The following is a 13,043-nucleotide window of genomic DNA, read 5'->3' as shown; positions in this document are numbered from 1 at the left end:
ACCTCTCTTTTTTCGTAAGCAAAACTATGATATTATTTAATATATTCTATTCAGTTTATTTTTTCCTATTCTTTTAATTAGTTTAAAAAGAAAGGGAAGTTACATAGTACATTAAGATCATGTTTGTTTGGGTGGACATGAGCTTGGGATTGGACTAATAGTCCAATAAAATTATTAATCCGATGTTTGGTTAAACAATTGAAGTACGGATTAATTATTTTAAACTTGACTATTAGTTAAGATAGGATACATAATCCAACGGATTGGTAGTCCTAGGACTATTAGTCATAGGAATACTAATCCAGTCCGCCCAAACAAACATGGCCTAAGGGCATGTTTGATTGGAGGGATTAAAGCATGGGATTGGGATTATTAATCCGTGGGCCCAATTATCCTATGTTTGTTTTGACACTTTGGTTTAGGATTATTAATCCAATGGATAATTAATCCAACAAATTTGTAAGATTATTAGTAATGGGGTAGGGGTGGGATAGTTAACACCACACTAATTTGATAGGATTATTAATACTTCACTAATAGTGAAGTGAATCAAACATGACCTAATAGAACTCAAAGCCCAATATTACGCATGGTAAAGGGCTAAGGATTCGTTATCCTCAAATTATTATTGATTGCTCTTCACAGCTATTAGATCAAATAAGAATCTCAAAGAACTAGAATCTCAAGACATAATCTAATGGATGTGAGTATTTATATTAGAACAATAAAAATAAAAAATAGACAGAGGATTGCACGCTCTCATAAGCAAATACCTCCTCCAACAAGTTAGGAATAGAACTTGGGTAGATTCTATCGAATTAAGGGTTTATCTAAGTTTAATTTAAAGTATAAAGAGATGTTCAAGTCCAAACCCGACCTCTACCCAAACTTGCTTGCCCAAAAGCCTAGGCCTAAATTTATCTCAAAACATTCGGGCTAGGCTTGAGTTATCCAAATTCAATCACAAAAAAATTAACTTCAATTGTCATAAAATTGCCCTTTTTGAAATAAAGAAAATATCTCAAAAAATTACAAATATGAAGCATAACAAAAAATTTATTTATGTTACGTGTATCAGATTATAGAATACACTATCTTATGATGGGACAATAATAAATATTTTGTAATATTTCATGCTTATTATTTATAATTATATATTAACAATATAATTTCAATTATTCAAGTTATGTGCATCCCCTTATTGGAGCATGCGTTGTTCCCACATCAAATAAATAGTAGAAAGAGATGAGTATATATGTTGGTCCTTAGTGTTAGGTAAGTAGACTCTAAAATTTCCTCTCAGATGGATTGAGTCGGCACTGTTGTATGCTTGTAGGCTTTATAATTCACTAAAAACTAATATCAGAGTCAATAGCAGACGATTTATGATCGAAATTTCTTGGTGAGCTTGGGTTTGCACATAAACTCTTGATGGAGTACAAATGCACAGCAACACAAGCCCAATCTATTAGGGAGAAACTTCAAAATCCACAAATGCCACACCAAAACCAAACATACATTGGAGAGGCCGTCTAATTTATATTAACACTAGGTCATGGCCGAATTAAATTTCAACTAGCAAATTTTAGCTTAGATCCTAACCAAAAATTTAAAATTATCTATTCAAATTCTAAAATTTTAAAATTTAGACTCAATTACATTAGATTGAGTTAGCTCGAGTTTCACCTAGGACTGCAAACGAACCGAACTGAGTCAAGCCAAGCTTTGTTGAGCTCGAGCTCGGCTCGTTTACTTATCGAGCTCGTTTATTGAGCTCGAGCTCAGCTCGATAAAAAACTGGGCTCAAGCTCAGCTTAGCTTAGCTCATTAACATTAATAAAGCTCAAGTTCGGCTCGGCTTGGCTCGGCTCGATAATTTTTTTTAATATTATTTATATATATTTATATATTAAATAATATTTTATTATATAATTTAAATAAAGATAAATGAGCCGAGCTTACGCGAGTTCGAACTCGGCTTGTTTACTAAACAAGCTTTATAGTCAAGCTCGAACTCGGCTTATTTACTAAACGAGCCGAGCCGAGCCAAACCGAACTTGCTCATTAACTGCTCGATTCATTTGCAGTCCTAGTTCTACCCCAATGTCATCACTTTCTTATGGTGGGCATACAACCACTTGATCTTTCTTTTTTGTAATCTTGCGACTACTCATCCACTCCATAATCCCTCGAGTACACAATCATTACTTCCAGAAATTCAACCGTCGAGTGTCAAGCCGTTAAAATCCCCCCGCCAATTTAGCACTCAAACCCGTCCTAGCTGTTGAGATGAAAACTCTCTCTCTCTCTCTCTCTCTCTCTCTCTCATACATACCTACACAAGTATGCTTCTCTTTATCGAATCCGCATAAAGAGATTGTTTCTAACGGGTTCTTCGATCTTTCTGGCTCCTCAGATACCTCTTCTAAAACTTCTCTCTCTCTCTCTCTCTCTCTCTCTCTCTCTCGTCACTATTCCACTACTCACACAATGTGACTTTTCTTTCTTCAAACAATTGTGGAAACTAGGAACTATCTCAAAAGCAATGTGTTACACTCTTCTTTTTCCAATCCAATTCCAATTTCGTGCTCTGCACCATTACCATGTTCTGTTTTTCAAAACAGATTTCAATTACTCGATCAGATTAAGTGTTTGCATAAATGGGTTATAGAGCTGTTTTCTCTCCCAGCAGAGTTCATGGGCCTCATTTTCCAATTTTACACAACCTTACCTTGGATCAACTGGGTAATTCAAATTTAACCAAACCCTTGAATAATATGGATTTGGTTGAGTTAGTCAAGAATGAGATCTCCGCTGATGAAGAAGGCCAGTCTATGCAAAACCCATCTTCTTCTTCCTCTTCTTCTTCTTCTTCAATCTTTCTAGGGAATTTGAATTTGAATGGGACACTGAGTAGGAAAACTATGGATGAGGTCTGGAAGGAAATTGCTCATCAAGAGCATGTCAATGCCACTGATGAAATCAAATCAGTGCATCAACAATTGGCCCTTGGAGAGACAACCATTGAGGATATTTTAGCGAGAGCCGGTGTCATTAATACTCAGCCGTTTATGGGAATTGATCCAATGGTCGTGGTGTCACAGCAGGCAGATTGGTTCAAGTTTCCGATGGCTTCTGTTCATCATAATCATCATCATCAGCAGCAGCAACAACAGCAAATGACAATGCCAATACTATCAGTGGTGGACTCAAATTTCCAAGTTTCAGAGTTGGAGTTTGAGACCCCGGGTGGTGTGGATGTTGGTTGTCACTCAGAGAACCAGCTGGGATTGCAAATGCCAATGCCAATGCCAATGGTGCCAGCAAGTTGTTCCTTGGAATCTCAGATGGGCATTGAAAGGAAGCGCTCATTCACAGATGAGATGATGGAGAAGACCATTGAGAGGAGGCAGAAAAGGATGATCAAGAACCGAGAGTCAGCTGCTAGGTCAAGGGCAAGGAAGCAGGTTAATGTTGGAATTAGCTTTCAAAAATGCATGTACCCAGAAAATAATATTTAGAAACGTGTCAAGAATTTGAATGTGATCTACACATTTCAAATTCCGAACACTTTTTTGAGTATTTTTTCTGGGTACTTAGCATTGCTACTTGAGTTTCTTGCTTGGCTCCATTTGATGATTAAAGTGTAGTACTTTCTGTATGCTTTGGTGATTGTAGGCTTACACTAATCAATTGGAGCATGAGGTGTTTCAGTTGAGGAAAACAAATAGTTGGCTCAAAAAGAAGAAGGTACAGTTCTCTTGCTTCTTCAAAGTTCAGCAATATGCTCTATATTTTTCGTCCTTCAAATAATTTGGTACATGGGTGGCTTGACCCAATGATAAAGATTTGCTATTAACGTTCTGGTGGCATGAGTTCAAGTTACAAAAATACTCTCTTTAAAAATAGGGTACGAGTGCATACTTCTTGCCTTTCCCATAACCCCGCTTTTATGGAAGGAAGCGAAACTCGTGGACTGAATAGCCATTTTAAAAAGTAATTTGGCACATGTAGTGATTAAAGCATGAAAAAACCTAGAAACAAATTTGCTTGTAAAACCAAAAACATTATTTTTTTGAAAATATATCATGGGTTTTCTAAAAAGTTCCCAATGTTTTATATCCATAGAAACTAATTAACAAATTGAACGCCAAAGACACTACAGTAGTTTCTTGTAAAGGGTTGAGTCTAGACTCTAATGCTAGTTCTTCTTATTTTCACTTTTTTATTTTTTTATTTTCTAGATGATTGGGTGTCTGCAAAAATCAGAGGGTTTGTTAGTTTTTGAGCACTTTTCTGATTAGGTAACTTTACTGTTTCTATTATTCCACAAGTTACACTGGAAATTCATACTGTTAGTCACTTTTCCCTCTCTTCTCCTTTCCGTCTATAAATCTACTCTCAGATCCTTAATCCAAACATTACCTTAGAGTTTTGGAGACGGCAAACTCCAAATTAATTGGCAATTGATGGAGCGGCCTCAAGATTACATGAACCGAGTTTGGATGGCTTAGTGAGACGATGTGAGATAAGTTTCCATTCTTCTCCCGCATACGTGACTTGATTGTATGTGCAGGTGACAGAGATAAGAGACACAAAAAATAGACCTGGAACGGCGACTTGACCCATAAGAGACTACCCAAGACCTAACTCTAATAACATATTAGAGTGCTGGAGGCATCCAACCCAAAATTCATTTGCAATAGGTGGACTTATTTCAAAATTATATGAACCGAATTTGAATAGTTTAGAAAAGTGATGCAAGACAAGTTTGACACAAACCTTGGAGACATAATGGTTCGCACAGTTAACAAAGCCTACCATAGTGTTAGTTATTCAAAATGTGTGATTTGGAAAGGCCCACTACACTCTTGAGGAACTTGCTTGGCCTCAGCTTCGGACTGAGGTATTGAAGCACTGCTAAAGGAGGCACAAATAGCAGTATCCCAAGGGCAGTGCTTTACAGAGGGCTTAGAATCAATCCAAAGTAGTGATGGTTGGAGAATTTTTGTGAGATTTTTCATTGATTCTCCTATGTCATGAGATGTAAGTTAGTGGAGACAATTTGCATCTACAAAAGGTTGATTATGATGCTTCCAAAACAGTGGCTCATTCATTTTGATACCAAATGATGTCGATCACTAGGTTCTGTTGAGTGTAAGTATTGATATTGTTCGAGTAAATTTTGGGTTAAGGTTCTCTATGGACTCGAACCTTTGACTTGATGAACTTGCCGACAACACCCCAACCTCTGGGATGGACTTGGGCTTCAACTATTCTTTTGGCTTATTTTTCGTCTTTGGTAGATTTTTTTTTTTTTTTACAAATCATTTTAATTTTTAGGATCGTCTAGTCTAGACAGATTTAAAAAGAAAAAATTTTAAAATGAAGACAAAAATAAACAAAAGAAAAAAAATAAGTAAACTTATAAGTTAAGCGCTAAACATTGAAATCTCTACACATGTTTGTGGCTTTTTAGCCTTATTCTTTCAACATTTTTCTTTGTGGGAATTGACACAGTCCCGAGTAGCAAATGGAATGGTGTACTCCAGCATAGGGCACTTTGATCACAGACATATTTTTATGTTAGGTTTCTAGTAGAGTTCATTAATTAACAATCTCTCTCCCTCCCTTTAACCGTTGAAGATCTCTCCATTTCAAACCAAAAATGGAGAGATCTATTTCATGATCAATGTTTGAGAAAGAGCGACATTATCACATCTTTATTTTAAACCAATAATAAAGGGAATTTTAAAACTTGACAATTTATACAGAGTTAATTTTGAATTTCAATGATATGTTATAGCCTTGTGCATTACAATAAATATCTATATTACCTACCAGAAATGGAAAGTAATGCAGAATAAGATTTTGAACTGTTTTATATTTTTATTTATATGATTTTGGAATTAGATTTTGACTATTATTTTGTTATTTAGTCTAAAGTAGTTAGCATGTTTTGAAAAATAGGTTAAAAGCTAGCTTTTTTTTTTTTTTTTTTTCTTTTGAAAAAACTTATAAAAAAATAAAGAGATAATATAATTTTAAAAAGTCAAAAAGTCAAAAAATTGACTTTTAACGAACTTGCCAAAATAGGCTGAAATAGGATTGCAAGTGGAGCCAGGTATGATAGAAGCCAGCTTGACATCTGAGTATCTAAAGTTGGGTTGACCTGACCCTCAATGCCGTTGGGTCTACCCGCCAAGGTGAGAATTAGTTTGCACAACACGAGATTGAGATTTTTGTCTTCTATTTTTTTACTTAGGTTTACTATTATGTATCAATTTAAGTTTCCAATTTTAAAATTATTTGTTCTACAAATATTAGGTTTAGTTTTATAATTATAAAGAGCCATGTAAGTGTACGGGCATGAGGAGTTTTATTCATTCAATTAATAATATTTTCAAAAGTTTCTCTTATTTTTCTTGTAGATTCAAAGTTGATCTTGTGGATTCAAGAAATCACATCCATTAGAATGTTATCTAATCTTCATTTTCCATTGCTGATGCATCAAAAAGGATCCAAATCCAGTGATGTGTCAGTTTCGAATGTCATCCAAGTTAAGATGGATGCATTGCCCTATTATATAAATGTTAGTAAAAATAATGTTAATCCCTAATCGATAGGAATTGAATAATAATTCAAACCAAATAATTGAACAAGAACAATCAGGCAATTGTGCAATTGATTCAAATGTCTCAAAAGAATAAGGACTTCTCTAGAACAATTGATAGTTACAAAGTAAATAAAAAGTAATTTCAGAATAAAATTACTAAAGTTCACCAAGTTACAAATTATGAATTACAAAGAAACTACTTCTAAGTTACAAGATTACCCCCAAGTCTAAAAGTTAAGTGTTGTTGAGTTGTTGATGTCCTTCTTCCTGTCATTCTCTTGGCTTTTATACTCCCTCCTTTCTTGGCTTATGATTGCAGGACTCTAAACATGCAACTGTCATTGCCTTAACTACTTCTGTAACTGCTCCCTCACTTTCAAGCCTTCAAACTTCATCAAGTCTTTACCCGTCGAACCATCCCCCCCTCATGTTTCCACGTCCTTCAACATTCTAGGCCTCCCATCGATAGAGCCTAGTCTTTATTCTGCACATGATCCTCTCTACAAGCAACCTACTAAGTCCGTGACTTAGCCTGATAACTGTCCCATCTTCTGAGTCATCAATGCACACGATCAACTTCTCTAATGCCACTTGTCCTTTGATTGATGAGAAACTCTCATTCTAACTTTGCCAAATGTCACCATTTGATTAATCTACCTGACGACAAAAACTTAACAAAAAATAGGTGCGAACAATAATCTTGGATTTGACTGTCCTCTATGAGTAAAAACTCTTCAATTCTAGTGCTTCATTTGGGACCTAGTTTTCAGCCACCAAAGAAAAGAAGAAAAAAACTTTGGCGATGTATTAGGAAATTCCTTTTTAAGTATTTGTATCTCAATTAATTTATAATATATTCTTATATTTTAATAAATTCAATTATTTGGACATTTGATCCATCAAATTTTAATTTTTATATTTAAGATATTTTATGAACAATTTTACCCTTATAAATATTTTAAACGGTTTACAATTTGATGATGTGAACATTCATATTTTATAGTATGAATGTTCACATTAACGTGTGAATGTTCACATCACAAAACATTCACACTGCTAATGTGAATATTATTATTAATGGTAGTTTGATAATTACGTCACTTATAGGACTTATTGAAATATAAAAAAAATAATTAGGATTAAGTGGAATATAAGTAGGTGAAGAAGGATTTATGAATAAATACCCCAATTGAAAATTTTACCCATAAATTTCATATGGGAGAATGTTGATCCATTTAGTCCTAAGAATTTTATTATGAACCAATTAGTCATTTTTGTTTTAGAAAGTTGTATTTATTTGATTTGATGCTATTTGAGTTTAAGTAAATGTCCTTTTATGATTCATCTTTTCAATTTTCTGATTATTTTTTTGGATGGGAATGGAGAGGTGATGTGTGGAAGATTCTTTTTTGAGGGATTGATGGCTGAAATGTTAGTTGTTGAGCATAAAAATTTACATTTCTGTTAATGTGATTTTGTGGTGTTACATTGGAGTGTTAAATTAGAGTGTTGCGTTTAAAAAAAGTATACTAAAGAGTTTTCGTGTGTTACATTGATTGGAGTGTTACGTTTAGAAAAAAATATATTAAGGAGTTTTTTTGAAATATTACGTTGTTATGTTTGAGAAAAGTAAACTAAGAAGTTTTTTTAATATGTTACATTAGTTGGAGTGTTACATTTGAAAAAAATATACTAAAGAATTTTTTTGGAATATTACGTTATTACGTTTGAGAAAAATACACTAAAGAGTTTTGTTAAAATGTTATACATTTGAAAAAAATACCCTAAGTAGTTTTTAAGTGTGTTATATTGGAGTGTTATATTTAGGAAAAATACACTAAAAAGTTTTTAGTATGTTATATTAGAGTGTTACGTTTAGGAAAAACACACTAAAGAGTTTTTGTGTATTACATTGATTGCAGTGATATGTTTGGAAAAAATACATTAAAGAATTTTTTTAGAATGTTACGTTGTTAAGGTTGAAAAAAATACACTAATGCTGTGTTTGGTTGGGGGATTTGGGGAGAGATTTGGAAAGGGAAATGAAAAAGGTAGGTGAAATGTGAATAAAACATGCCTATATTTCACCTAGTTTCACACACCTTTTTCCTTTCCCTTTCCAAATCCCTCCCCAAATCCCCCAACCAAACACAACATAAAGAGTTTTTTATTATATTACATTGGAGTGTTATATTTTTATAGTATTACATTAGAGTATTATGTTTAAAAAAATACACTAAGAAGTTTTTTTTAAATATTATGTTTAGTAATTTCAATATTATGCGAAAACTCACATTTGTCCATCAACACATAACACATGCGCGTTTACACTTGATCACTGATCCCTTATGTAATTCAGACTAGAATAGGACCGTTGGGTCTATACGAAAAAGTGATGACCAAACAGTTCATAAGATCACTATTTAAAATTTATTGATACTTCACCCAAAAAAATTAGTCCTAACAATATAAATATATCAACTAGGATAGCATGATGATAAATAATAAATTGGAAGGTCACTGTTGTTTTCTTCATTCAGGCACTTGCAATTTCCACATTTCTGAGTTTACTTGAACCTTCTATGGTGTTGTTGTATGTCATAGTTCTCTCTCTTGTTAACTTCCTTCCCTTCTGTTGTGTTGTATTTGTGTTGTATAACTGTCAATTTGCTATTGTATATTCTTCCTTTTCACCACTATAAAAAGAAAGAAAAAGGGAAAAGATGGGTTCGTTTGGTTTGTATTTGTGAAAAAATTTTGGGAAATTTTCTTTACAAATAAGTTTTTAAAAATAACAAACCAAACAAATTTTCCTAAAAAAATTTCTCAAAACTTGTAAACCAAACAAGTTTTCCAAACAAATCTCTCTCTCACACACATCAAATCAATCATTTTTTCCAAAACCCGCTCTCAAAATAATTTTTCAAAACATCTTTTGAAAAAAACCAAACCAAACAACTTTTCGTACTTTTTATCTCTAAAACACATCTCTCAAACACAAACCAAACATACCTGTATTTTCAGCATGGGACCTTTGATCATATTTTTGTCCGAGACATTCATCGTTTTCAGATTTTTTAAGCTAGTTTTTGAAAATTCGAAAACCACTTATTGATATTTTCTAAAAAGGTTGTTTTTTCAAAACAGTTCAGCAACCAAGTTTGATGTGTGACAACAAGAAAATCAGAACACAACCAGACAACAGTTCCAACTTCATTTTTCTTTACCTGTATTTTTTCTCTTTCATTTTTGTTTCCCTCCTCAACAAATCCAAGATCCAAATGCATCATACATGTTGTGAATTGGAAAAAAAAATGCTCTTTTCATTATAATTTATCAATGTCAAGTCCTTTAATTGTTTGTGTGACAATCAAGAAAGCTAAAGACATTGAAACAAGACTGGTGTGGCTGATCACTAACTTCCCTCTCTTGTTTGATCTTTCTTGTTGTTAGCAGGAAGTCGAAATGCTTCTGTCTTCATCAACCCCCTTCGCCAGATACCAGCTGCGGCGATCAAACTCAGCATCATTCTAGCCATCATCTGTCAATAACATCCAGAATTTTCTTTTCTTTGTTAGTTGGTTGAAATCGGCATAAGACTTTTTGTTTTGTCATGAGCTTTGGTTTTGGTTGTTGTCTTGGAAGTCTATATTTTCACACGATTAACCACTCTGGATATACTGATTCTCATCCCTTTTTTTGAATTGATAGTTGGACAAGGAATGTTGAGCACCTAGAATAAACAGAATTTTGATGGAAGTCATTTTGAACAAAAAGAGAAGCACAAATTATACTCCTAATCCCTGTTATTTTTCCATTTGTGTCAATTTTTTTTTTTTTTTTTTTTTGGGAACATTCTATGCATTTTTTTTTAGGATTAATTACACCAAAACCTTCTCAATTATTAGTGAATATTATTTTACTCTCTTCATTTATGAATTCGTACATTTTGACCCTCTCAATTATAAATTTTGTTTACTTTTACCACATCCAAACCACAGGTAAATAAATGAGAAGTAAAGTGATATTTATCGATACTTTAACGCTGTGTTTGGGTTGGGGATTTGGAAAGGGAAAGGGAAATGAAAAAGGTGTGTGAAATTAGATGAAATATAGGTATGTTTTATTTAAATTTCACATTTCTTTTCCATTTTCCTTTCCAAATCCCTCCTTAAATCTCCCAACCAAATACAGCATAAGAGTTTTGATATAATTAATCTTTATTTTTATGCATGTAGCACAATTGAATTTTTAAATATCTAAAAATTAAGTAATCTTAGAGTTCTGTGAGTGGATCAGGCTTATCGAAACTAACCCAAACCTCTCAAAATTAGGAATGGTCATTCCAATTCAAGACACTTGGAAGTGTCTCATAGTCATTATTTGAAAGACTCGAGTCTGGTGTCTAGGTTGTTGACCCTCATTGCACAAAATTTAATAGAATTATTCCCCTCTCATATGAAACATCTTCTAGAAAGTATGCCATATGCAAAAGTGAAATGATACATCTCCTAAAAATGAAGCTCTAAACAAAGCTCTATGCAATTGGTAATAAAAAAAATAAAATAAAATAAAAAAGAAACCAAAACATCACATCATATGAGACACACCACCTCTAGAGTTCCATTAGAGCTTTTATTTTAAAACTCTAAAATATTTTTGTATGCAAAAAGCAAGTAATGTCTTGTCTTTTAAGTTTTCTACTAACTTCATCATTAGCGGACTCTTGAAAAAGAACACTCTTGTGCGTCTAAGGATATGTTTTGCAGGAGCAAGTAGAAACGAAAGTTCTACTCATCACCTTGAAGTCTAGTCCATAATCCATCCAATTAATAATATTATCAATTTTATACAAAACATTTATATACTCTCTCTTCTTTTCTTTTCTTTTTTTTTTTCTTTTTTTTTTTTGGTTAAATTACATTACTCAGGCACAATCCATGTTTAAACTTAAACTACAACAGTTAAATGTCTAAAAATAAACCACACCCAATAATCCTTATTCAAAATGACATGGATTGATGCCTTGAGTGGGTGGGACGAAATGGGAATCGCATATCTCACATGAAGAATCATATTTTGGAACAAGTTCAAAGCACAAACCATATGCTTAGACCTCATTATTCAAATCCTTTCTTGCCCCTATCATTAGACCCTTTTCCAAAACAAAAATTAGCCATCTTTTAATTAGATAAATTGAATTGACCAACCCCTTGTACCTTCTCTAGTTTGCAGTCCCTAACCTATGATGGGTTGAGTATACCTTCTTATTAGAGTATGGGACCTAATTGATTTATTAAAAATATTTAATTTAATTTGGTATTGGTTATAGTATATTTTCTATATAGTATATCTAATTTTTGAAAACTCAATAGATATTTAATAATTAATTTTGTAACAACTAGAATTTTAATAAAAAAAACCCAAGAGTTCATAATATATATTGATATTGTGTTTGTTTCTCCATGTGTGAAGCAACGTGATTATCATCATTGTAGTAGAAATTGTGCTTGTTGCTAAAGTAATGGGTTTGACTTGGTGGAGTTGCAACTGTTGTCTCTAATTGGGCTGATTTGGTCTATTATTTTTGGATCTTTTACAATTTTGTTTCAAAGACTTTTGTTCTTTTATTTAGTAAGGTTTTTCTCTTATTTATTTGTAATTATTTATAATTCACCTAAGAGTTATTTGTGAGACCATTCGTGTCTTGTTTGTAATCATTTGAAAACTTTTTGGTTAATAATGGAATTGGATTTCGATCATGTAGACGTATCTCACATTGAGAGAACCACATAAAAAATTTTGTGTCGTTGATTTAATTTTTCTTCATTAGTTTTTATTTCCATTGATTGATTTACTTGTAGGAAATCATCTATTTTCCCTAACAAATGGTATAAGAGCTTACGGTTTATTTGGATTTATTTATTTGTGTAAATCAATGGAGACGAATGTGGGTCGTATGTCTAGCTTTAATAAAAGCAATTGGATAACTTGAAAAACTAAAATGGATGACCTATCATTTTCTAAATATTTGTATGGGTCTATTGAGGGTGATAGTGGCAAACCCCAGGATATAAAAGATGATGAGTGGAAGAGGCTTAATCGAAAAGTCGTTGGTATTATCCGTCAATAGATTGATGATAGTGTGTTTCATCATGTAGCTATTGAAATTTCGGCACATGATCTATGAAAAAAATTAGAAGGTCTTTAAGATAAAAAAATCAGCTACAAATAAAGCTTTTTCATTTTGTAAATTGGTTAATTTAAAATATAAATATGGCTACCCAATTCCGGAACATTTGAATGAATTAAAAAAATATTGTTAACCAACTTGCTTCTATGAAAATTATTTTTGATGATGAGTTATAGGTTTTGATGTTATTTAGTTCTTTGCCTGAAAGTTGGGAGACTTTGGTTGTGACGGTTA

General features: G+C 32.8%; 1 protein-coding gene and 1 long non-coding RNA gene across 2 annotated transcripts; one reads left to right on the top strand and one right to left on the bottom strand.

The window, feature by feature from the left end:
- The first annotated feature begins 2,081 nt into the window (after nucleotides 1-2,081).
- On the top strand, nucleotides 2,082-10,530 carry LOC114324141 (ABSCISIC ACID-INSENSITIVE 5-like protein 3). Its single transcript, XM_028271886.2, has 3 exons — nucleotides 2,082-3,467; nucleotides 3,679-3,750; nucleotides 10,073-10,530. Exons 1-3 carry the CDS (start codon nucleotides 2,661-2,663, stop codon nucleotides 10,148-10,150), a joined length of 957 nt encoding a protein of 318 aa, XP_028127687.2. The 5' UTR covers nucleotides 2,082-2,660; the 3' UTR covers nucleotides 10,151-10,530.
- On the bottom strand, nucleotides 2,612-4,934 carry LOC145792807 (uncharacterized). The gene is made up of 2 exons (XR_014332728.1): nucleotides 4,426-4,934; nucleotides 2,612-3,441 (listed from the first exon to the last, which is right to left on the bottom strand). It is a non-coding gene; the product is annotated as an uncharacterized LOC145792807 (long non-coding RNA).
- Nucleotides 10,531-13,043: the final 2,513 nt, after the last annotated feature.

The sequence above is a fragment of the Camellia sinensis genome, chromosome 6, assembly GCF_055761805.1.
Source record: "Camellia sinensis isolate YWXY chromosome 6, ASM5576180v1, whole genome shotgun sequence".
NCBI classification, from domain to species: domain Eukaryota; kingdom Viridiplantae; phylum Streptophyta; class Magnoliopsida; order Ericales; family Theaceae; genus Camellia; species Camellia sinensis.
Note: the sequence above shows the minus strand (reverse complement) of the source record. Positions and strands in the feature narration are given on the sequence as shown.

What these genes read in the sequence shown, in the direction of transcription:
- LOC114324141 (XM_028271886.2), top strand. Translation starts at nt 2,661, where the DNA reads ATGGGTTATAGAGCTGTTTTCTCTCCCAGCAGAGTTCATGGGCCTCAT. An exon ending in GGTCAAGGGCAAGGAAGCAG is followed by an intron (nt 3,468 to 3,678) that starts GTTAATGTTGGA and finishes TGGTGATTGTAG; the next exon opens with GCTTACACTAATCAATTGGA. An exon ending in GTTGGCTCAAAAAGAAGAAG is followed by an intron (nt 3,751 to 10,072) that starts GTACAGTTCTCT and finishes TGTTGTTAGCAG; the next exon opens with GAAGTCGAAATGCTTCTGTC.